The following is a 23,071-nucleotide window of genomic DNA, read 5'->3' as shown; positions in this document are numbered from 1 at the left end:
ATTAAATATATGGGTTATAGCAATGAACTTAACTCAGCAAGTATTAGTTAGTTGACTGATTTTAACACCATCTCAAAAAGGTCAGCCAGACCTTTTTGAACCTTTTTAAACAAAAATAAAATAGAAGAAAAAATGTATTGCTAGCATTAGCAAGAGTATGTTATAAATTAACCAACTGGCTGATGTTGGCATTAGATGGTTAAACAGGTAATGCTCAAGTGCATTAATCATAAGTCAATTAATGCGATCAATATTGCAATTGTCTAGGTAATTTCAAAGTTTATCATGGCTTGGATATTATCCACAATAGAAATATGTATGCATATACATACAAACATACACACACATACTTAATTGTTTATATTTAAGGTATACAACAAGATGTTTTTGTTATACATATACATAGTAAACTGATTACTACAGTCAAATCAGCATATCAATCTCATATGTTTATTTTTGTGTTAAGAGCACCTAAAATCTACTCTCTTAGCAAATTTTCAACATGCAATATGATATTTTTTTTATTTTTGAGACAGAGTCTTGCTCTGTTGCCCAGGCTGGAGTGATGTGGCATGATCTCAGCTCACTGCAAACTCTGCCTCCTGTGTCAAGCAATTCTCCTGTCTCAGTCTCCCTAGTAGGTGGGATTATAGGTACACGCCACCACGCCTGGCTAATTTTTTTTTTTTTTTTCAGTAGAGACAGGGTTTCCCCATGTTGGCCAGGCTGGTCTCAAACTCCTGACCTCAGATGATCCACCTGCCTTGGCCTCCCAAAGTGCTGGGATTGATTACAGGCATGAGCCACTGTGCCAGCCTCAGCATACAATATTATTAACTACATGCCGTACATTAAATCACTAGACTTATTCATCCTATATTACTGCAACTTTGTATGTACCCTTTGACCTACACTACTTATTCCCCATTCTCTGTCCCTATCCACTTTTCTACTCTCTTTTGCAACACATTCAACTTTTTTTTAGGTTCCACATGTGAGATTATAATACACATGACACACATAATAATAGGAAAATTAGTCAAGATTTGTTCGTGAGCAATAGTAAGTAGATTTTTTTTGTCATAGAGTTTCTTAGGTTCCATCACATTTGTTGTAAGGGATATCTTTTTGGTATTAGATTCTGTCTTATGTCTCTGAAAATTACTTCCTAAAATTCTCTAACAGGTAAGAATATTCTAAGTTTATTCTTCCACTAGTTTACATTTTGTTTGTACTTCAGATTTAAAACACACATATGCATGTTCTTCATTTGGAGTTGCTTTAAGAATCACTAGAAGCTCACAATAACATCACTCACTTATGGAGAGTTTTGCATAAATGATAATTTGGATGCAATCTAAGAAGATTTCATTCCAAAAATCTAACAGACTCTCTTTCCAAAATCAGCCTTCACCTACAAGGAGATTCCACAAATGGGTTAAGTCAACATTCTAGAGTGGTTCCACTATATACTTTCTGAGATGTTTAGTAATAATGATACCTTGAAGAGTTCAGAACCTTTCATAAAGACAGAGAAGAGATAAACAGCAATTAGGCCCTTGTTCTCTAAATTCTGTTTTCATATTCCATGTGTTGCTTTTACTCAGTACAACTCATTAATAGCAAGTTTCTCAACTGTTTGATTTGCAGGCAATTCTAAATTCACAGAAAGTTGACTCTGAAAAAAACTCTTGCTTCCCAAACCAAATTATACTTAAAATCTCATTTGCCATAATTTTGTAGAACCAATTCCTACCTGTAACTTTCAATTCAGTTGTTCGTCTTACAAGTTTTCCTTCATATTTAAGTTCACACGTGTAATTTCCTCCATCTTCCTCTTGAACTTCTTGGATCAGAAGAGCATTTCCTTTCTGTATTATTATGCTTCTCCACATTTTTGGCTTGCATTCCTGCAGATAAAATATTTGCAAGTAAGCAAAAAATAAAAGTTCATGGACTACATCTCAGTACCGGCAAGTTAGTACTTTTACTTTTTTGTATTCTTCTCTTTCGTTTTCAAAATATGTAACTAAGGAGTCAAGTCAATGACCAAGAAAAATCACAAATGTGTCCTATTGTATCCAATTCTAATATCACAACTATTGCACTATAAACCACTTTAAAGGCCTGACCCCAGGAGCAAGAAGTCTTTAGAAACATTCTGAAAAAAATAAATAGAATAGCATAGAAGCTCCCCAAATACAAGAGAGGTATAGCAGAACCTTAACAGTCACTAAGTATTATTATAATGTCCTGGTTCTTTCTATTTGACAGGGATATTTCCTAAGAGTCCTAAGAGGATATGGTTCACTTAGCCACTCAGTATGCTTTAGGGGAGTCTTAGGCATTATTAAACATTCATAATAGGATTTTATATTGGCAATGAAGTTTACAATTGTTTCATTAATTACTCCTTATTATGAAAACTAATACTAGTACTCCAGAATCTCCCTTCTTGTAATCAAGAAATCCATGTGGGGGTAGAGAGGGAAAGAATATAAAAAATTAAGGACTTCTCTAGAAACATAGCTAGGTAAAGTGAGGACACGCTTTGTTATAGTAACAGCCTGGAGATATCATCTACTTACTTTCTGAGTTCAGTGATACACAACCACACAACAAGATTTGGGTTTTGAAGCCAATTATCTTACTCTCCTGATAGGAATGTGAGGGAATCTTGCGACCGAGATTGGACTTCCCTAGAAAGGAATGTTTAATACTTTTCCAGAAAGTGACAAGGATATAACAATAGCCAAGTGTGTAAGAATATTCAGGCAATTATCTTTGACTTTTAGGAATTTTTTCAGACTAATTATTAGATATTGCCCCATTCTGGCTATCATTCACCTCAAATGTCCTACCAAAGTGGTAGCCAAATGCTGTACAAACATCAGTCGAGGTGTAGGGGATAGCTGTTAGGGAGTGTTGAATATTCAAGGTAATAAATATTTTGTTGCCAGGCATGGTGGTTCACGCCTTTAATCCCAGCACTTTGGGAGGCTGAGGCAGGCGGATCACTTGAGGTCAGGAGTATGAGACCAGCCTGGCCAACATGGTAAAACCCTGTCTCTACTAAAAATACAAAAATTAGCTGGGCATGGTGGCACGTGCCTGTAATCCCAGCTACTCGAGAGGCTGAGGCAGAAGAGTCTCTTGAATCCAGGAGGCAGAGTTTGCAGGGAGCTGAGATCATGCCATTGCACTGTATTCTGGGTGACAAGAATGAGACTCTGTCTCAAAAAAAAAAAAAAAAAAAAAAAAAGTATTTTATCATGTAAATTCTGTCAGTCAGTTAAGGCAATAAATAAATTGATTTTGAGGTAGATGATGTGAACAATAGTTGAGAGCACTTTTTACTTTCCCACTATGGTGTATACAACATCTACATCTACCACTCCTCACCCCTGCTGTCCATACACATATCTTAAACATTCACGTAAAGTTAGAATCTGTGCTGACTCTCAATCCCCAGCTGTGAGTGCTTGTGTATTTGTGTGCATAAGTATGTGTGTGTACATGTGTGTGTGAGTAATCTGAGACAGCAAGTACCCATTTTTTTCCGTAACATTTTTTTCTTTCATGTTAGCAGGAGTTTTGACAACAAAACACACAAAGTGGTGCTTAAGTTCACAGGTATAATATTTAAGAGATAAGCTTGCTTTATATTCTATACAACTACCCACACACATTGTCAGAGAGTAAATAAAACTAATACTATTGAGGGCATGCAGATATAAGGCTGCTTTACTCCCTAGGGTCTTCCTGAAGAACAGTTAAGGGTCTGTCTGAAATTATATTACATACCATGTCTGGCAAGGTTTATCACCTATATGAGATTTGCTTCTGAGTTAAACCTTGGGATATAAGGTTTCTGGGAAAATGAAGAAGAAAGTCTGAACACAGAGAAAAAGAAACAGCCCAGCTGCCACTGCCGTCATACAATAATAATCCTCAATTATTTTCGCATTGCTTCCAACTCTGATAGCCTCAGATTTCTAAAGAATCGTTCTGAAGGTCATTAAACAAAAATATGGTCCCTCTGGGCATTTTGAGAGGAAAGGAAAATGAAAACTGAGCTGTTGCGCTTTCACACAACAGTGGTGGAGGTGGGAAAATAAGCCCACACACTCATTCAAAGACAAAAGGTGTCATTTTCTAATGTCATTTTGGGGAAAGTCCATATGCAATTAATTCTAAGAATTTTCATTTTCTCTGCTCATTGTTGTGCTTTTTTCCCCCAGGAAGTAAAAACTAAAGAGTGTATAGGAATTAGAAAATAACTCCTGGTGAAGAACAGCCTGGAATCTGTATATGTTCTTTGGGATAGATCAGGACAGTCCTATGTGCTTTCCAAGCTGCCATCTAGCCTTATAAAGGGTTCTTTGTATCCAAGAGAGGACTTTTATTTTTATTTTTTAAATTGTGGCATAAGAAAATGTTGTCTTCAGGTCACCAACATCCCTCTGGAGACAATGTAGTATAGATGAAAAGGCAAACGGCTTTAGGATAAGACATCTCTAGGTTAAAATGTGGGGTTCCCCCAAGTTCTGTGATCTTCACCAAATTTGCTTATGTGAATAATATTCACTACCATGTGAGCAGCCAGAATTCAGAGGCTTGCAGATTTATTCATTACATTCTTGTTGGGCAGCACTATAAGGAGTGGTCATACAACACAGACAATTCCTAAAGGTTCCCAAACCTTTCTCATACTCGATTATATTTCTTTAGAACCTCCAGCTCTGCTTGGTGAAAACTGGTGCTAATGAACTAATCAGATAGAAAGAAATCTTCACTAATTGGCTAACTATCAACCACAAAATAATACTTTAACTTATGGAAAATGTATGGCTCCTAAGAGGCCAAACACTAATTTTAGTAGGTGGGAAGAGGAACTATATTTTGGTCAGAAGAGCTTTTATATTACCTTTCCCATCACACTACATAGATGATCATCCTGCCTCCACTAATACGCCTTTTGCAAAGTTACTTTGTTGGCTATTTTACCTCAGTCTGGATGCTTATATAAACTCTCAGAAGTCTTCCAGGTTCTTGGTTCCATTATCGGCACTCTTTCTCCCTAGCTGCTGGCTGCTAGGCTTACTGCTGTCATTGCTTCTCTCCTGCTCACTAACTCCCTAATGAACAGACAGTATTGCCATATGTAGTAGTCTGTTCTCATGCTGCTATGCAGAACTACCCAAGACTGGGTAATTAATAAAGAAAAGAGGCTTAATTGACTCACAGTTCTGCATGGCTGGGGATGCTTCAGGAAACTTACAATCATGGAGGAAGACACCTCTTCACAGGGTGGCAGGAGAGAGAATGAGTGCCCAGCAAAAGGAGAAGCCCCTTATAAAACCATCAGATCTCGTGAGAACTCACTCACTATCGTGAGAACAGGATGGGGGAAGCCACCCCCTTGATTCAATTATCTCCACCTGGTCCCTCCCATGACACATGGGGATTATGGGAACTACAAATTCAAGATGAGATTTGAGTACAGACACAGCCAAAGCATATCACCATACCCCACTGCTCCAGATGTGTTTAATTCTAGTAACATACTAGGCAAAGAATTTGAAGTGTATAGGTCAAGCCTCAAGATGGTTGTCTGAGGCCAGGACAAACCACCAAAGGCTCAAATTTGAGCAGTCCCCTAATACTGAACTCACTGTGTGATCCCCCTACTATTTATTGTCCCTGGGACTATTAAACCTCATCAACTTGAAAATTTTGCTGAGAGCCTGTCTTGCCAGAGTTGCTTAAGTTCAACAATCAGATCCTTTTTGTGGCCTGGCTATCCCCTCATAAAGTAGTTTGTTGTAGGACATCCTTACCCAGTCAACATAATATCAACACTTAAAGCCCAGCTTTTTCCCCCTCCCTCCCCACCTTCCTAGGTGGTAAATGTCCCATGCCAGTAGTTGCTAGGTTGAAAGCCCAGAATGCACAACTGAGACATCTGTTTACTAAGAACCCTAAAGTAACCTGTTGCTAGCCAAATTTGGATCTTGGAGTTTCCAACCTGAAATATTTACCACTGTACTCATAGTCTACTTCTGAGATATCGTCATTATACCTACAGGTGTTTTCTAAATCCATTTGATTTGGTGGTTGTGGTTACTTTGCCATTCAGAGCACATGACTTATTCCTCATGGCAAGAATATCAGGAAGATTGATTTTAATATTTCTTCTGATTCTGAGGTTTAACCTCAAAGCAGCTATGCACCCATAAACTAATCATGTAACTTCTAGTCCTTAAATGCCTTTTTTCGAATACCCAACATCCACCCCTTAGGCCAACTTTTCTCCTTCCCCCTGGAGACTGTACTCTCCCAAAGGGCATCTAAACATCTGTTTAAAAATCTTTAGGGGGCCTGGCGCAGTGGCTCATGCCTGCAATCCTAGCATTTTGGGAGGCCAAGGCGGGTGGATCACGTGAGGTCAGGAGTTCAAGTCAGCCTGATCAACATGGATAAACTCCTTCTCTACTAAAAATACAAAATTAGCTGGGCATGGTGGCGCATGCCTGTAAACCCAGCTACTCGGGAGGCTGAGGCAGGAGAATCATTTGAACCTAGGAGGCAGAGGTTGTGTGAGCCAAGATTGCACCCTTGCACTCCAGCCTGGGCAACAAGAGTGAAACTCCATCTCAAAAGAAAAAAAAAAAAAAAATCTTTAGGGAAACTGAACTGTCTGCAGTTTAAAGATGGAGGAGACAATTAGGAGTACGATTGCCAATTAGGTATGAACCTCGTCCTTTTCAACCTATCTCTACTCCAAATGCCTAGGATAACCAACTACAAGGAGTCCTTCCCTTCCAAGCTCTATTTCTCCAACTTTCTACCTTCACAGTCTTAATATTGATATTGGTAGCCCACAGTGGTTAAGAATATAAGTTCTAGACTAAACACTTGTATTAGAATCCCAAGTAATATGTTTTTGAGCATGCTACTAAATCAATCTAAGCCTCAGTTGCTTCACCTATTAAAAAAAACAGGTGGTGATAATATTTACCAATTGGGGTGATTATAAAGATTAACTGAGGTGATATATGTAAATGCCCTGTAATATAAGGCATCACATGCTAAAACTACTCAATAAATATTAACTGTTTTTCTATTATTTTTATTACTTTTAGTACTTTGCTTTCAGGTTATACATATATTATGATATATTAATGATCATCAGGAGTTAATGTGATCCAAATTTCTATAGCAGCGTAGAGACGATACTTTAACCTAAAGTTATCATTCTAAGGCTGAGATTAACTTCTGGTTTCCAGTCTGACATGTAAAGGGCTTAGAAGTCATCACTACTATCCTCACAACAAGAAAAAAGCCAAACAAACTGAACATCAATAACCATTTTCAGATCCATCAGACAACTGAGGTCACAAAGAAAACTACTACACCAAAAACTGGAAAGACAGGAGAATATAGAGAATCACAGCTCACTGGGAGCAGAAGCAGCTTCACGAGCCAGCAACTGGTATGAACTCTTTACCCTTTTCTAGCCTTTCACATGGAGAAGGAAACTATCCAACTCTAGCTCCTTTTAGCCTTTGAAGTGGAGGAAGAAACAAAGCCAGCTCTAGCCCTTCTAGCCTTCCTGTCTCAAGTAGTGGGTGGGAGAGAAGCTGAGAAGCACCTGTGGTCACAGTTCAGAAACACGGTTCACTAAAAAGCTGAGACCTAGTCATAATATTATATAGCACTTACCCTCACCCTGTATCTTACCAACACATCAATTAGGACTCCTGTCTAATAATAGGGCATCACAGTTTAAAGAACTGCACAACTCACACCTTATTTAAGAAGTCTCTAGGGAAACCCAAAGACAATAGAAGAATGAAAAATGAAGGCACCAGAAAGAATTGTAGTCTCTAACACCAACAATTATAGAAAACAGTAAAAACAGCCTTAGTCTTAGCCAGAAAAATTTAAAAACCTCACACTAAAGGCCTATTTATCTCAGTTCCTTTTTACCCAGTCAGCATATCATGTCTGGGTTTCAAGGAAAAATTACAAGGTATACTAAGACAAAAGACAAAACAAACAAACAAACAAACAAAAACCAGCTTGAAGAGAGAACAAATATCAGAAATAGACTAAGATATGAAGTGGCCAGGATGGCTGACTAGAAGCAGCTAGCATGTGTGGCCCATAGAGGAAAAGAAGAGGCGAGTAAATACAATACCTTCAACTGAAACATCCAGGTACTCACATTGGAACTAATCAAGAAAACAACTTGACCTGTGGAGAATGAAGAAAAGCAAGACAGGACAATGGCCCACCTGGAAGCAACACGGAGCCAGGAGAACCTCTCCTGCACAGAGAAGTGGTGAGTGAATGTGTGACCACAGGAAACCACGCTTCTCCCACGGATCTTTGCAACCCTCGGATCAGCAGATCTCCATATGAACCCACTCCACCAGGGCCTTCAGTCTAACAGAAGGAGCTACGTGGAGCCTTGGCAGAGCACTCAAACATGTGAGGAGACCCTGGAGTCTTATATACTTGGACTTTCCAGAAAGAGTAGCTGCAGCTCTGGCAAAGTGGAAGGTTAGACCTCCCTACATACCCCTAGGAAAGAGGCTGAACCCAGGGGGCTGAGCAGCAACAGCCTACAGGCCCCACATCCACAGCACCTAACAGAATAAGGCTTGGAATTCCAGCTAGCCACTGGTAGGGGCATTGCACCTCCCTAAAAAGGAGCTCCCAGGGTCGGGGGCAGGGGGAGTCATTGCTGTTTGGGTGACTTAGCCATTCCAGCCTGCAGGCTTTGGAGAGTCTTAGCTGACCAGGGATGTAAGGGATCCCCCAGCACAACACAGCTGCTCTACCAAAACATGGCCAGACTGCTTCTTTAAGTGGATCCCTGATCCTACTCCTCCTCACTGGACGGGACCTCCCAAACTGGGCCTCCAGCCACCCCTGCTGGTATTCTCCAGTCAACAGAGATTTGTAACCTTCCCGGGATGGAGATCCAAGAGGGAGGGGTGAGCCACCATGGTTGCTGTTTGGGTGACCTAGCCATTTCAACCTTCAGGCTTTGGAGAGTCCCAGCTGGCCAGAGGCAGAAGGGATTTCCCAGCAAAAAAACAGCTGCTCTACCAAAATGTGGCGAGACTGCTTCTTTAAGTGAGTCCCCAACCCCACTCCTACTCATTGGGCGGGATCTCCAAAACTGGGCCTCCAGTCACCCCTGTCGGTGTTCTCTGGCTAACAGATTTTTAACCTCCCTGGGACGAAGCTCTCAGAAGGAGGGGTGGGCCATCATCCTTGCTGTTTGGGCAACTTAGCTGTTCCAACTTTGGGCTTTGGAGTGTCCAAGGCAACCAGGGACTAGAGCAGACCCCCAGCACAGTAGAGTTGCTCTACCAAAATGTGGCCAGGCTCCTTTTTTAAGCAAGTCCCCAATCCCCATTCCTCCTTGCTGAGCGGGAGCTTCCAACCAGGATCTCCACCCACCTCCTTCAGGTGACTTTGGGCCAGCAACAGATCCATACTTCCCTGGGACGAAGCTCCCAGAGGGAGAAGCAGGCTGCCATCTTTGCTGTTTTGTAGCCTCCACTAGTGATACCTCCAGGTACTAGAAAATCCAAGGTGACTACGGACTAAAACAGGCCCCCAGCATACTACAGCAGCCCTATGGAAAATTGACCAGACTATTATGTGGGTTCCTATTCCCATATCTCCTTACCAGGCAGGTCCTCCAGGCATGGGCCTCCAGCCACCCCCTGCCAGAGCTATCAAGCGAGTAGAAACTTGGCAACTTCCTGGACAGAGTCTCCAAGGACAACTGAAAACCTCTGTGAGACTACCTCTGTAGTGGAACAGCCCTTGCTACCATCAGACTACGGAGGAAATATCCTAAGTACTTTATCCACACCACCAACAAGCTGCAGTTGACCCAAGGAGAGGAGGTTAGTCCATCTCCCACAGGCGCCACATATTCCCCACTACTTGGCACCAGACACGGAAGTCCTGGCTTGGACCCACAGCACAGGCCCTTGATCCTGGGCTGATTGTACTAAGCCACTGCTGACCTGCATCTCTCTCGAATGAGCTCCCAGGAGACAAGAAAATGATCCTTGGCCACAACCACTACTAAGGTCCCTTCCTCTGCTGCCTCCAAGTTGGGGAAAAAAACAAAACACTGAGATCACCCCAGAGCTACTATGAGAAGCCCAGTAGTGCCAAGTTGCAATCTACAGCCAGCACTCAAAGGAGAGAGGAATCCACTTTCAGAGAATTGAGAGGGAACAAGGCTCCAAATGTGAGTAAACATAGGAAAGTCACACAACTGAGCAAGAGTGTACCAACTGACCAATAAGCCTATGTGCCACCTGCTGGATCACACTCCAAACCTTCAACACTAAAAATACTTCATTAACATACCCCCCTCTGAAACCAGAGACAGGAAGTCAGCTTCAAATAAAGACCCTGCACAAAGCCTCAGCCCAGTGAAAACATCCAGAAACGTCTATTGACTGTACTCAATCTACACTGCAGTTAAAGGAACATCCACAGGCAGAGATGAGAAAAAACCAACGCATGAACTCCGTTAACTCAAATGGCCAGAGTGGTGTATGTCCTACAAACAAATGCATGAGTTCTCCCATGAGAGTTTTTAACCAAGCTGAACTGACAGGAATGACAGAAATAGCATTCAGAATATGGATAGGAACAAAGATAATTGAGATTGAGGAGGATGAAAAAACCCAGTCCAAGGGAAATAATCACAATAAAATGACACAGGAGCTGAAGGACAAAATAGCTTGTATAAGAATGAACCTAACAGGTATGACAGAGCTAAATAACACAATACAAGAATTTCACAATGTAATCACAAGTATTAATAGCAGAATAAAGCAACCTGAGGAAAGAATCTCAGAACTTGAAGACTGATTCTTTGAATTAACACAGTCAGACAAAAATAAGGAAAATAGAATAAAAAGGAATGAACAAAACATTCAAGAAACATGGGATTATGTAAAGAGGCCAAATCTATGAATCACTGGCATCCCTGAAAGAAGAGAGGAGAAAGCAAACAACTTGGAAAACGTATTTCAGGATATCGTTCATGAAAACCTCCCCAACTTTGCTAGAGAGGCCAAGTATCAAATTCAGGAAATACAGAAAACTCCTGCAAGATTCTACACAAGAAGATCATCCCCAAGATACATAATTGTCAGATTTTCCAAGGTCAAAGTGAAAGAAAGAATGTTAAAGACAGCTAGAGAGAAAGGGCAGGTCACCTACAAAGGGAATCCCATCAGGCTAACAGCAGACCTCCCAGCTGAAGCTCTACAAGCCAGAAGAGATTGGGGACCTATATTCAACATTCTTAAAGAAAAAAATCTTCAACCAAGAATTTCATATTCAACCAAATTAAGCTTCCTAAATGAAGGAGAAATAAGATCCTTTACAGATTAGCAAATGTTTAGAGGATTCATTACCACCAGACCTGCCTTACAAGAGATCTTGAAAATAACAATAAATATAGAAAGAAAAGACCACTGCCAGTTAATACAAAAACACACTTAAACACATAGAGCAGTGTCACTGTAAAGCAACCAGATAAACAAGTCAACATGCACAAACAAGCTAACAGCACAATGACAGGATCAAATCCACACATATTAATACTAATCTTGAATGTAAAAGAGCTTACTTAAAAGGTGCAGAGCAGAATGGCAAGCTGGATAAAAACTCAAGACCCAATTAATTGTATGCTGTCTTCAAAAGACCTATCTTACATGTAATGATACACATAGGCTCCAAATAAAAGTGAAGGAAAATCTACCAAGCAAATGGAAAACAGAAAAAAAGCAGGGGTTGCAATTCTAATTTCAGACAAAGCAGATTTCAAACCAACAAAGATTAAAATATAGAAAAGGGTATTACATAATGGTAATGGGTTTAATTTAACAAGAAGACCTAACTATCCTAAATATATATGCGCCTACCATAGGGGAACCCAGATTCATAAAGCAAGTTCTTAGAAACCTACAAAGATACATAGACTCCAACACAATAATAGTGGGAGACTTCAACACCCCACTGAGTATTAGACAGGTAATCAAGGCAGAAAATTAACAAAGATATTCAAGACCTGAACTTAACATTGGACCAAATGGATCTCATAGACCTTTACAGACCTCTCCACCTGAAAACAACAGAATATATATTCTTCTCATTGGTACATGGCACATACTCTAAAGCCAACCACATAATTGGACATAAAACAATCCTCAACAAATGTAAAAAATTCAAAATCATACCGAACACACTTTCAGACCACAGTGTAATAAAAATAGAAGTTAAGACTATGAAAATCACTTAAAACCATACAGTTACATGGAAATTAAACAACATGCTCCAGAATGACTCTTGGGTAATTTATGAAATTAAGGCAGAAATTAAGAATTTCCTTGAAAATAATGAGAACAAAAATACAATATACCAGAATCTCTGGGACACAGCTAGGGCAGTGGTAAGGGGAGATTCAGAGCACTCAATGACTACATCAAATAGTCAGAAAAGTTTCAAATTAACAACCTAACATCAAATCTGAAAGTGATAAGCAAGAACAAATCAAATCCAACACTAGCAGAAGACAAGAAATAACAAAAATTAGAGCTGAACTGAAGGAAATTGAGACACAAAAACCATTCAAAAGTTTTCTTAAAAACATTAATAAGATAGATAGCCCACTAACTAGACTAATAAAGAAAAGAGAGAAGATCCAAATAAACACAATTGAAAATGATGAAGGAAATGTTACTGCTGATGCCACAGAAATAAAAACCCCCATCAGAAACTATTAGAAACACCTATATGTACACAAATTAGAAAACCCAGAAGTGACGTATAACTTCCTAGACACATACAACCTTCCATGACTGAGCCAGGAAGAAACTGAATCCTTGAATAAACTAATAATGAGCTTTGAAATTTAATCAATAGGCCAGGCACAGTGGCTCATGCCTGTAATTCTAGCACTTTGGGAGGCTGAGGCAGGTGGATTGCCTGAGCTCAGGAGTTTGAGAACAGCCTGGGCAACATGGTGAAACCCTGTCTCTACTAAAATACAAAAAAATTAGCTGGGTGTGGTGGCAGGTACCTGTAATCCCAGCTACTCGGGAGGCTGAGATAGGAGAATCGCTTGAATCCAGGAGGCAGAGGTTGCAGTGATCCGAGATCACACCATTGCACTCTAGCCTGGGTGACTGAGAGAGACTCCTTCTCAAAAACAAAAACAAAAGAAAAGAAAAAAGAAGAAATTGAATAAATAATAAATAGCCTATCCACAAAAGAAGAAGGAGAAAAAAAAAGGCTCAGGACTTGATGGATTCATAGCCAAATTCTACCAGACATACCAATAAAAGCTGGTACCATTCCTACAGAAACTATTCCAAAAAATTGAGGAGGAGGGTCCTCCCAAACTCATTCTGTGAAACCATCATTGTTCTGATAACAAAACCTGACAGAGGCACAACAACAACAAACTTCAGGCTGATATCCTTGATGTACTTCAATGCAGAAATCCTCAACAAAATACTTGCAAACAAAATCCAGCAGCACATCTAAAGTTAATACACCACGATCAAGCAGGCTTCATCCCTGAGATGCAAGGTTGGTTCAACACATGCAAATCAATAAATGTGATTCATCACACAAACAGAACTAAAGACAAAAACCACATGATTATCTCAACAGACAAAGAAAAGGCTTTGATAAAATTCAATACCACTTCATGTTAAAAAACTGTCAATACCCCAGGTATTGAAGAACATATCTGAAAATAATAAGAACCATCTATGGCAAACCCATAGTCAACATCATACTGAATGGGAAAAAGCTGGAAGCATCCCCCTTGAAAACTGGCACAAGACAAGGATGCTCTCTTTCACCACTCCTATTCAACATAGTATTGGAAGTTCTGGCCAGGGCAATCAGGCAAGACAAAGAAATAAAGGGCATCCAAATAGGAAGATAAGAAGTCAAACTATCTCTGTTTGCAGACAACATGATTATATATCTGGAAAACCCCATTGTCTCAGCCCAAAAGCTCCTTCAGCTGATAAACAACTTCAGCAAAGTTTCAGCAATGTTTGATTTATAAACTTTTATATTCCTCTGGCATATACCCAGTAATAGGATTGCTGGGTCGAATGGTATGAAATTAAGGCAGACATCAAAAAGTTGAAAATATGAGAAAAATGTTAAATCAATGTATAAAATCACCAGCATTAACATACACCAACAACTGGCAAACTGAGAGCCAAATTGTAAAAGCAGTTCCATTAAAAATTGCCACAAAAATAATAAAATACATAGGTGTATAGCTAACCAGAGAGGTGAAAGATCTTTACAATAATGCAAACAAATGGAAAAACATCCCATGCTTACGAATAGGAAGAATCAATATTAAAATAGCCCTACTACCCAAAGCAATTTATAGATTCAATGCTATTCCTATGAAATTACCAATGACATTCTTCAGAGAACTAGAAAAAACTACCTTGAAATTCATAAGGAACCAAAAAAGAGCCCAAATAGACAAGGCGATTCTAAGCAAATAGAATAAAGCTGGAGTCATCACGTTAAATGACTTGAAACTATACTACAGGGGTACAGCAACTAAAATAGCAGGGTGCTAGTACAAAAACAGGCATATAGACTAATGGAAAGAATAGAGAGCCAGAAATAAGACCACACATCTATGACCATCTGATCTTCGACAAAGCTGCCAAAAACGAGCAATGGGGAAAAGACTCCCTTTTCAATAAACGATGCTGGGACAACTGGCTAGTCATATGCAGAAGATTGAAGCTGGACCCCTTCCTTACATCATATACAAAGGTTAACTCAAAATGATTTAATGAATTAAATGTAAAACCCAAAACTATAAAAACTCTGGAAGATAAACTAGGCAACACCATTCAGGACATAGACACAGGCAAAACTTTCATGACAAAGACACCAAAAGCAATCACAACAAAAGCAAAAATTGACAAGTGGGGTCTAATTAAGCTTAAGAACTTCTGCACAGCAAAAGAAACTTTCAACAGTGTAAATAGGCAATCTACAGAATGGGAGAAAAATTTTGCAAATTTTGCATATGACAAAGGTCTAATATCCAGCATCTGTAAGGAACTTAAACAAATCTCCAAGAGAAAAATAAACAACCCCATTAAAAAGTAGGCAAAGGACATGAACATACACTTTTCAAAAGAAGACATACATGCGGCCAACAAGCATATGAAAAAATGCTCGACATCACTGATCATTAGAGAAATGCAAATCAAAGCCACAATGAAATACTATCTCACACCAGTCAGATAGCTGTTACGAAAAAGTCAAAAAATAACAGATGCTGGTGAGGTTGTGGAGAAAAAGGAACACTTATACACTGTTGGTGGGAATGTAAATTAGTTCAACCATTGTGGAAAGCAGTATGGTGATTCCTCAAAGAGCAAAACAGAAATACCATTTGACCCAACAATCCCATTACTGGGTATATACCCCGAGGAATATAAATCATTCATTCTACCATAAAGACACATGCACACAAATGTTAATTGCAGCACTATTCACAATAGCAAAGATGTAGAATCAACCTAAATGCTCATCAATGACAGATTGGATAAAGAAAATGTGGTACGTATTCACCATGGAACACTATGCAGCCATAAAAAAGAATGACATCATGTCTTTTGTGGAAACATGGATGGAGCTGGAGGCTATGGTCCTTAGCAAACTAATGCAGGGAATGAAAAACACATATCATATATTCTCACTTGTAAGTGGGAGCTAACTGATAAGAACATATGAACACAAAGAAGAAAACAACGGACACTGGGGTTTACTTGAAAGTGGAAGGAGAGGAGCAGAAAATATAACTATTGGATACTGGGCTTAATACCTAGGTGATGTAAAATACCTTGACACCTGTTTGTTCTGTAAAACAAACCCCTGTGGCACGTGTTTACCTATGTAACAAACCTTCACGTGTACCCCTGAACCTAAAATAAAAGTTAAAAAAAAAAAAACAGACTCAGATATGGCAGAAATTTTATATTTCCCAGATTGGGAACTTAAAATAAGTATGATTAAAATGTTAACACCTCTGATGGAAAAAGTAGACATCATGTAAGAGTAGATGAGTAATGTAAGCGGAGAGATGGAAGCTTACAAATAATCTGAAGGAAATGAAGGAAATGCTAGGAATCAAAACACTGTAACAGAAATAAAATAATGCCTCTGAAGGGCTTATTAATAGACTTTAAATAGCTGAGGAAAGAACCAATGAGTTTGAATATAATGTCAATAGAAACTTCCCAACAAGAAAAGGAAGGAGAGAGATGAATGGAAAAAGTGGATCAGAATATCCAAGAACTGTGGAACTACAAAAGGTGTAACATAGGCATAATGGGAATACTAGAACAGGAAGAAAGAGAGAAAGAAAAAGAAGAAATGTTTAAATTTCACTGCTGAGTCATTCATGTATTGGAGCAGACTGGGTCTGGGCAAGGGGATGGTGTGCAGGTGGGCTACTATGAGCATCTGAGCTGAGTTTTGAACAATATATAAAAGGCAGGCAGGACGTAGAAGACAGAAGGAACATGTGCAGAAGCACACAGATGTGAAAATACTTGAAGTAGAAAAAAAAGTTCCAAATAATTTTGCTCTGTTGAGAGTGGCTGGATTCAAATGTAAAGAACCTTAAATTCCATTCTAAGATATTTGCACACTGTCAGGGTTCAAATCTCAGCTCTGCCACAGTGTAGCCTATCTCATAAGGCTTCACTAAAGATTGAGTCATGTAATGCATGAACATATTTGGCACAATGTTAGGCCCTGCAAACACTCAATAAAAAGGAGCTGCATCTAAATGATTTTATAGAATCATTAGAGTTCGCTAAGAAGTGGCATCCTATGATCAGATGTGTATTTCTAAAAGATCATTGTGCTGGATACATTGAAGATAGACTGTAGGAAAGACATTGTGTAAGAAGCTTTAGTTTGCTTTGAACTGTTTGTATCCCTGGGATGCCATTAAAGATATACTCAAGCACCTTCTAAGCCTAGATTCTTAGAACAATTTGGGAAAGATCAAGAGCAAACCCTTGTTAAATTTTAAAAAGGCATGCCTGTTAAAAGATTACAAAGTTGACAAAAACAAATCATGTTGATAAAGCAAGAAAATATAACATCAAAACCCAATGCTTGTAACAGTTTTATTCCTAATCAAAAAATTGCAACAATCCAAATGGTCATCAATTAGTGAATGGTTAAATGGTACATCTATGCAGTGGAATACTATTCAGCATAAAAAGAAATGAATTATTGATATATGTCACAACATAGATGGGTGTTAAATGCATTATGCTCAGTAAAGGAAGACAGACAAAAAAGCTACATATCATATTATTCCATTTATATGACATTCTGGAAAATGGAAATTATAGGAATAGAAACAAAGGAATTTTTACCAAAGACTAAGGCTGGGGTGAGAGGATTGAATACAAAAGGACATACAGGAACTTGGAGTGACAGAACTGTTCCATATCTTGACTATGGTGTATACATTTGTCAAAACACATCAAATCACATTGTACATGTAAAATGGATGAATTTTGCTATTTGTAAATTATACATAATAATTTGACCTTTAAAAGAACCTCAGCCTTAAATTAGGGTCTGAGATGTCTTAGGTAACTATATTTCTGGCTTCCACATTACTTTTCCATTTCTATAGTTGCAGCAAATCTCAAGTAAAGACTTTAAACTTTTATAGCATGTCTAGGGTATATAACAGCTATTAATTACATCTATTTTATATGTGGGGAAATTGAGGTCCAGTGATATTTAATTACTTATCCATGTTAATGGTAGTATGGTGATCAGAATCCAAGTCCTCAAACTTGAAGCCCAGTGCTTTTTATACATGCCAAATACCCATTCCTATTGTATTAGCCCACCTTTTTTATAATTTACAAACAGTTAAAAAAATAAAACCTCCCCACTTCTAATGCCATATCTAGGAATAAAAAGAAGTACAAATGGATCTTAAATCTTGTGTCACTGACTATGGTTTCAGGGCACACCAAACTGAAGCCTTCATGAGCTTTGCAACTCATTCCTTCTGGATAAATATGTCTTTGAAAATTCTTGTTACAAGATTAAACATTCAAGGGTGGCATACAATTTTATGGTTATGAAAGAAGGCACAGATTAATTTTGTTAGACTTCCAAAAGGGATTCAAAATCTCCAAGCATTTTGGGAAACCATATTTTTTTTTTTTTAGCAAGCAAGTGTTGATCATTCAGACTGCGGTATTATGAGGTTTCTAATGACATTTTTCCACCTTTAGAAAAACAGTCAGAATGTATAACAAGATAAATCAATGTAAAGCTCTTTTCTTTAAAAACTTAGCTCATTGAAATAAGTGATGGCATTTAGAAATGGTCATTCCTAAACCACTATTTTTGTAGATGAAATTAACTCTTTATAATTCATTTGGAATTTTTCTTAAACAGGGTACAAGAATCAGAGATCTAATTTTTTTTCTAAGTAGATACTCAATTATGTCCACACCATTTTTAAACAAACCATCATCCTCCCTCCACCTACATTAAAATGAAATGTTACCTTTATTATATTTTACATTCTCATATATATGTATTTTTATCTGTTTCTGGATTCTTTATTCTACAGGTCAATTATCTTTTCCTTAGCTTACTGTTTCAATTGATGCTGCTTTGTAGTAATTGATAGCAACTCACAGAATATGTCCCCTCTCATGAATGCTTTTTTCCAATATTTTCTTGGCAATTCTGGTATATTCATTTATATTAACTGTGTAATTATGTTGTCCAGTTTCAAATAATTTATATTCTATCAAATTGCACTACTTATACATATTCTGGAAAAACATATCTTTTATTCTTTGATATCTTCCCATGCAGAAACATGTTGTCTCTTCATTAATTTGGATCATATTTTGTGTCCTATAATAAAGTTTTAGGTTTTCTTCCTTAATCAATAGGCTTTATTTTTAGTTTTAGGTTTATAGAAAGAAATGTGCGGAAAGTACAGGGTTTCCACATACTCTCCAAACTCTCACATCAAGTTTTCTAAATATTATTAACATTTTGCATTAATGTGATCAATTTGGTCTAATTGATGAACGAATATTTATAGATTGTTATTAAAGAAGGTCCACAGTTAACATGAGGGTGCACTCTGTGTTTTGTACAATTCAATTGGTTTTGACAAATGAATAATTTCATGTGTCCATCATTACAGCATCATACAGAATTGTTTGCCATCCTAAAAATTGTTTCCCACCCTAAAAATATTCTGTGATCCATATATTGATTCCTTCCTTCATATTTCCTCCACAACACCTTGGCAACCACTGATCTTTTTATTCTCTCTATAGTACTACCTTTTCCAGAATGTCATATAGTTCTAAGCATACATTATGTACCCTTTTCAGACTGGCTTATTTCACTTACGGTTTCACATTTAACGTTTCTCCATGTCTTTTCATGATTTGATACATCATTTTTTACTTATATCTTAATATTATTTTATTATATGAATGTACCACAGTTTGTTTAGCCAGTCACAAAGGATGAAGGACATCCTGGTTGCATACAATTATTGGCAACTGTAAATAAAGATGCCATAAACATTTGTGTGTAGGTTTTTGTGTGGACAAAACTTTTCAACTAATTTTGGTAACTGCCTACAAGTGCAGTTGCTGGACATTATGCAAAGCTTACTTTGAACTTTATAATGAACTGCCAAACTGTTTTTTAAAAGTGGCTATATCATTTTGCATTCCCATTTGCTATGAATAATTCTTCCTGCTGCTACACAACCTTGCTAGCATTGGGTGTTATCTGTGTTTTCGATTTTAGCTTTTCTAATATGTATGTAATAGTACCACAATGTTGTTTTATTTTCATGGGTACACAGTAGGTTATATATTTGTGATGATATGAGTTATTTTGATACAGACATCCAATGTGTAATAATCACATCATAGGAAATGGGATGTCCATTCCCTCAAGCAATTACCTTTTGTGTTACAAACAATCCAACTGTACTTTTTTATTTTAAAATGGAAAATTAAATTATTTTTGACTATAGACTCCCTGTTGTGCTAGCAAATAATAGGTCTTATTCATTTTTCCTACTTTTTTTATCCATTAACCATCCCCACCTCTCTGCAATGCCCCCATACCCTTCCCAGCCTCTGGTAACCATCCTTCTACTATCTATGTCTATGAGTTCAATTGTTTTGATTTTTAGAGCCCACAAATAAGTGAGAATATGTGGTATTTGTCTTTCAGTGCCCGGCCTATTTCATTTAACATAATGACCTCTGGTTCCATTCATGTTGTTGCAAATGACAGAATCTCATTCTTTATGGCTGAATAGTATTCCATTGTGTATATATATCACATTTTCTTTATCCATTCATCTGTTGATGGACACTTAGATTGCTTCCAAATCGTGGCTATTGTGCACAGTGCTGCAATAAACATGGAAGTTCCGATATATCTTTGAAATACTGATTTCCTTTCTTTTGGGTATATACCCAGCTGTGGGGTTGCTAGAGCATACGGTAGTTCAATTTTTAGTTTTTTGAGGAACCTCCAAATCGTTCTCCATAAGGGTTGTAGTAGTTTACATTCCTACCAACAGTGTAGAAGTGTTCCCTTTTCTCCGAATCCTCACTAGCATTTGTTATTGTCTGCATTTTAAATACAAGCCACTGTAACTGGAGTGAAATGATATCTCATTGTAGTTTTGATTTGCATTTATCTGATGATCAATGATATTGAGCACCTTTTCATATTTTGGTTTCCCATTTGTATGTCTTCTTTTGAGAAATGTCTATTTAAATGTTTTGCCCATTTTTCAAATTAGATTAGATTTTTTTCCCTACAAAATCGTTTGAGATCCTTATATATTCTGGTGATTAATCCCTTGTCCAATTGATGGTTTGCAAATATTAATCTTATTTTTATATAAGCCCCTTTGCATCCTTGTTAAATGCATTCTAAAGTGTTTTATAGTATCATTGTTTAAACAAGATCATTTCATTTTTCACCTTTACATGTCTAACTGGTTATTGTCTGCAAAAACAAAAGCTATTGAATTTTTGTATATTTTTAGTAAGCTATCATACTGAAGTTTCTCATTAATTCTATTTTTTGTTGTTGTCGTAGTTGAATCCTTTGGGTTTTCTAGGTATGCAATCATATAATCTGAAAATTAAGATTATCTTGTCTCTTCTTTTCCAATATTTATATAGCATATTTCATTTAATTTTCTTATTGCATCAGCTAGAACCTACAAAACTGTAATAGTGACAGAGAGAATTTCCATCTTGTATGTCATGGATGTAAGGAAGCATATATGTTTACAAGGATGTTGCAACACTGTGGTTATTAAAAACAAAAATAGAAAAAAATGCATAAATATCCATTAGTAGAAGACTGATTGAATAAAATAAGGTAGTTCTGTCCTGTAAATGATTATGCAGCAAAATGAATTAGACCTGTAGAAGATGTGGAAGGATGTTTCTCATACAGTTGTGTGTGATGAGGAAGGCTGAAGCATGATATGCATAGCATGTTCTCTTTTTTATAAAAAAAAAATAGAGAAGGGGAAATATTTGCATATATGTGTATATATGAAAGAAAATAATGTATTTTATATATGTATACACACATACACACATATACACACAAAGAGAGAAGGCGGGGAGAGAGAGAGAGGAAGAAAATGTTAGCATAGAGGAAAGTGAAGAAGTATATAACAGTAAACATTAGTTATTTTAGTGGTTGAAATGGAATGGAAGAGAGGATGAAATTAACTTTATATTAATACACCTCTTCACGGTTTGATTTGTCAAAACAATCAGCTTTTAAATACAGACACACACACACATATGTGTGTATATATATATATGTATGTGTGTGTGTATATAAATATATATATATATATATATACACACACACACACTTCTAGTCAGTGGTCTCTTTTTGTAAAATTTAATAAATGTAAAAAAATAGATACATGGGTTTCATTAGACTTAAGCAAGTCACTTAATCTCTTTGGGCTTCAGTTTCCTCATTTGAGTCCCTTTCAACACTCAGAGTCATTAAAGAGTACTTAGAAAGCATTACAGGATTTGTTTCTGGACTAGCAATTTTGATAGAGAATTCTGTTTGTATCAGCAACGTGAGTGATTAAGTGCATAACATATGCATGTAGTGGAGCAATCACAGTGAGATTATAAGAACATTAGATGTCAGAATTACAGCGTTTGAATCTAATTGGCCACGTGTAGGGTAAGTGACCCTCTGTGAGTTATTTCAGTTTCCTCATCTGTAAAAAGAAGATAACAACCACCAATAAGTAGACTCCCCTCCTTTTGCTAACTGATGGAGTTCAGACAGAGGAGGTACAACTCCCTCTCACACATCCCTTGCATTCTCAGGACAACCAAGATTAAATTACTCAGCCATCTTTAGATAAAATATATATATATTACATTTTATGAAAAGGTAAACAAGAGCTTCCAAACCAGTGGGTCACAGCACTCTGGAGTGCTATGTAAGGGTTACCAGTATACGGGCACATTGATTTTGTGTTGCTCAGCCCCAAATCAGTCAGGAGGGCTGAGAGCACCTAAAGCTCTCAAAGCCAGTCATCCACTCACTTTGGTGTGCCATATTATCACTTTCTCTGTGGGCTGTTACATAAAAATATTTGTAGAATTTAAATCAACCCAGTTGTCCCATATAATCGATGTTTATGGTTTCTTTTGAATAAATGTAGAAATTGCCCCTCTTAGTCTTAAAACTTGAGAGAGTCACATTTGTCTTATCTGAGTTCCTTTCTCAGGAAACCAACCTTCAGGTCTCCCAAATGGTATCAAGGAACCAAAACTTAACATATCACTACATACAGACAAGGAGAAATTCAACCCCTCATCCGTCATGATTGTCTAAGCAACTACCTGCTTCC

The 23,071-nt window shown here is 37.6% G+C and overlaps 1 protein-coding gene across 1 annotated transcript in view; it reads right to left on the bottom strand.

Moving 5' to 3' along the window:
* Positions 1-23,071, bottom strand: part of IL1RAPL2 (interleukin 1 receptor accessory protein like 2) — a 604,886-nt gene that overhangs the window by 533,048 nt on the left and 48,767 nt on the right. Inside the window, exon 3 of the mRNA XM_050775873.1 lies at positions 1,757-1,910. Coding sequence (XP_050631830.1) covers positions 1,757-1,910 — 154 coding nt within the window. The remainder of the gene's footprint in view (positions 1-1,756; positions 1,911-23,071) is intronic.

This window comes from Macaca thibetana, chromosome X (assembly GCF_024542745.1).
Source record: "Macaca thibetana thibetana isolate TM-01 chromosome X, ASM2454274v1, whole genome shotgun sequence".
NCBI lineage: Eukaryota > Metazoa > Chordata > Mammalia > Primates > Cercopithecidae > Macaca > Macaca thibetana.
Note: the sequence above shows the minus strand (reverse complement) of the source record. Positions and strands in the feature narration are given on the sequence as shown.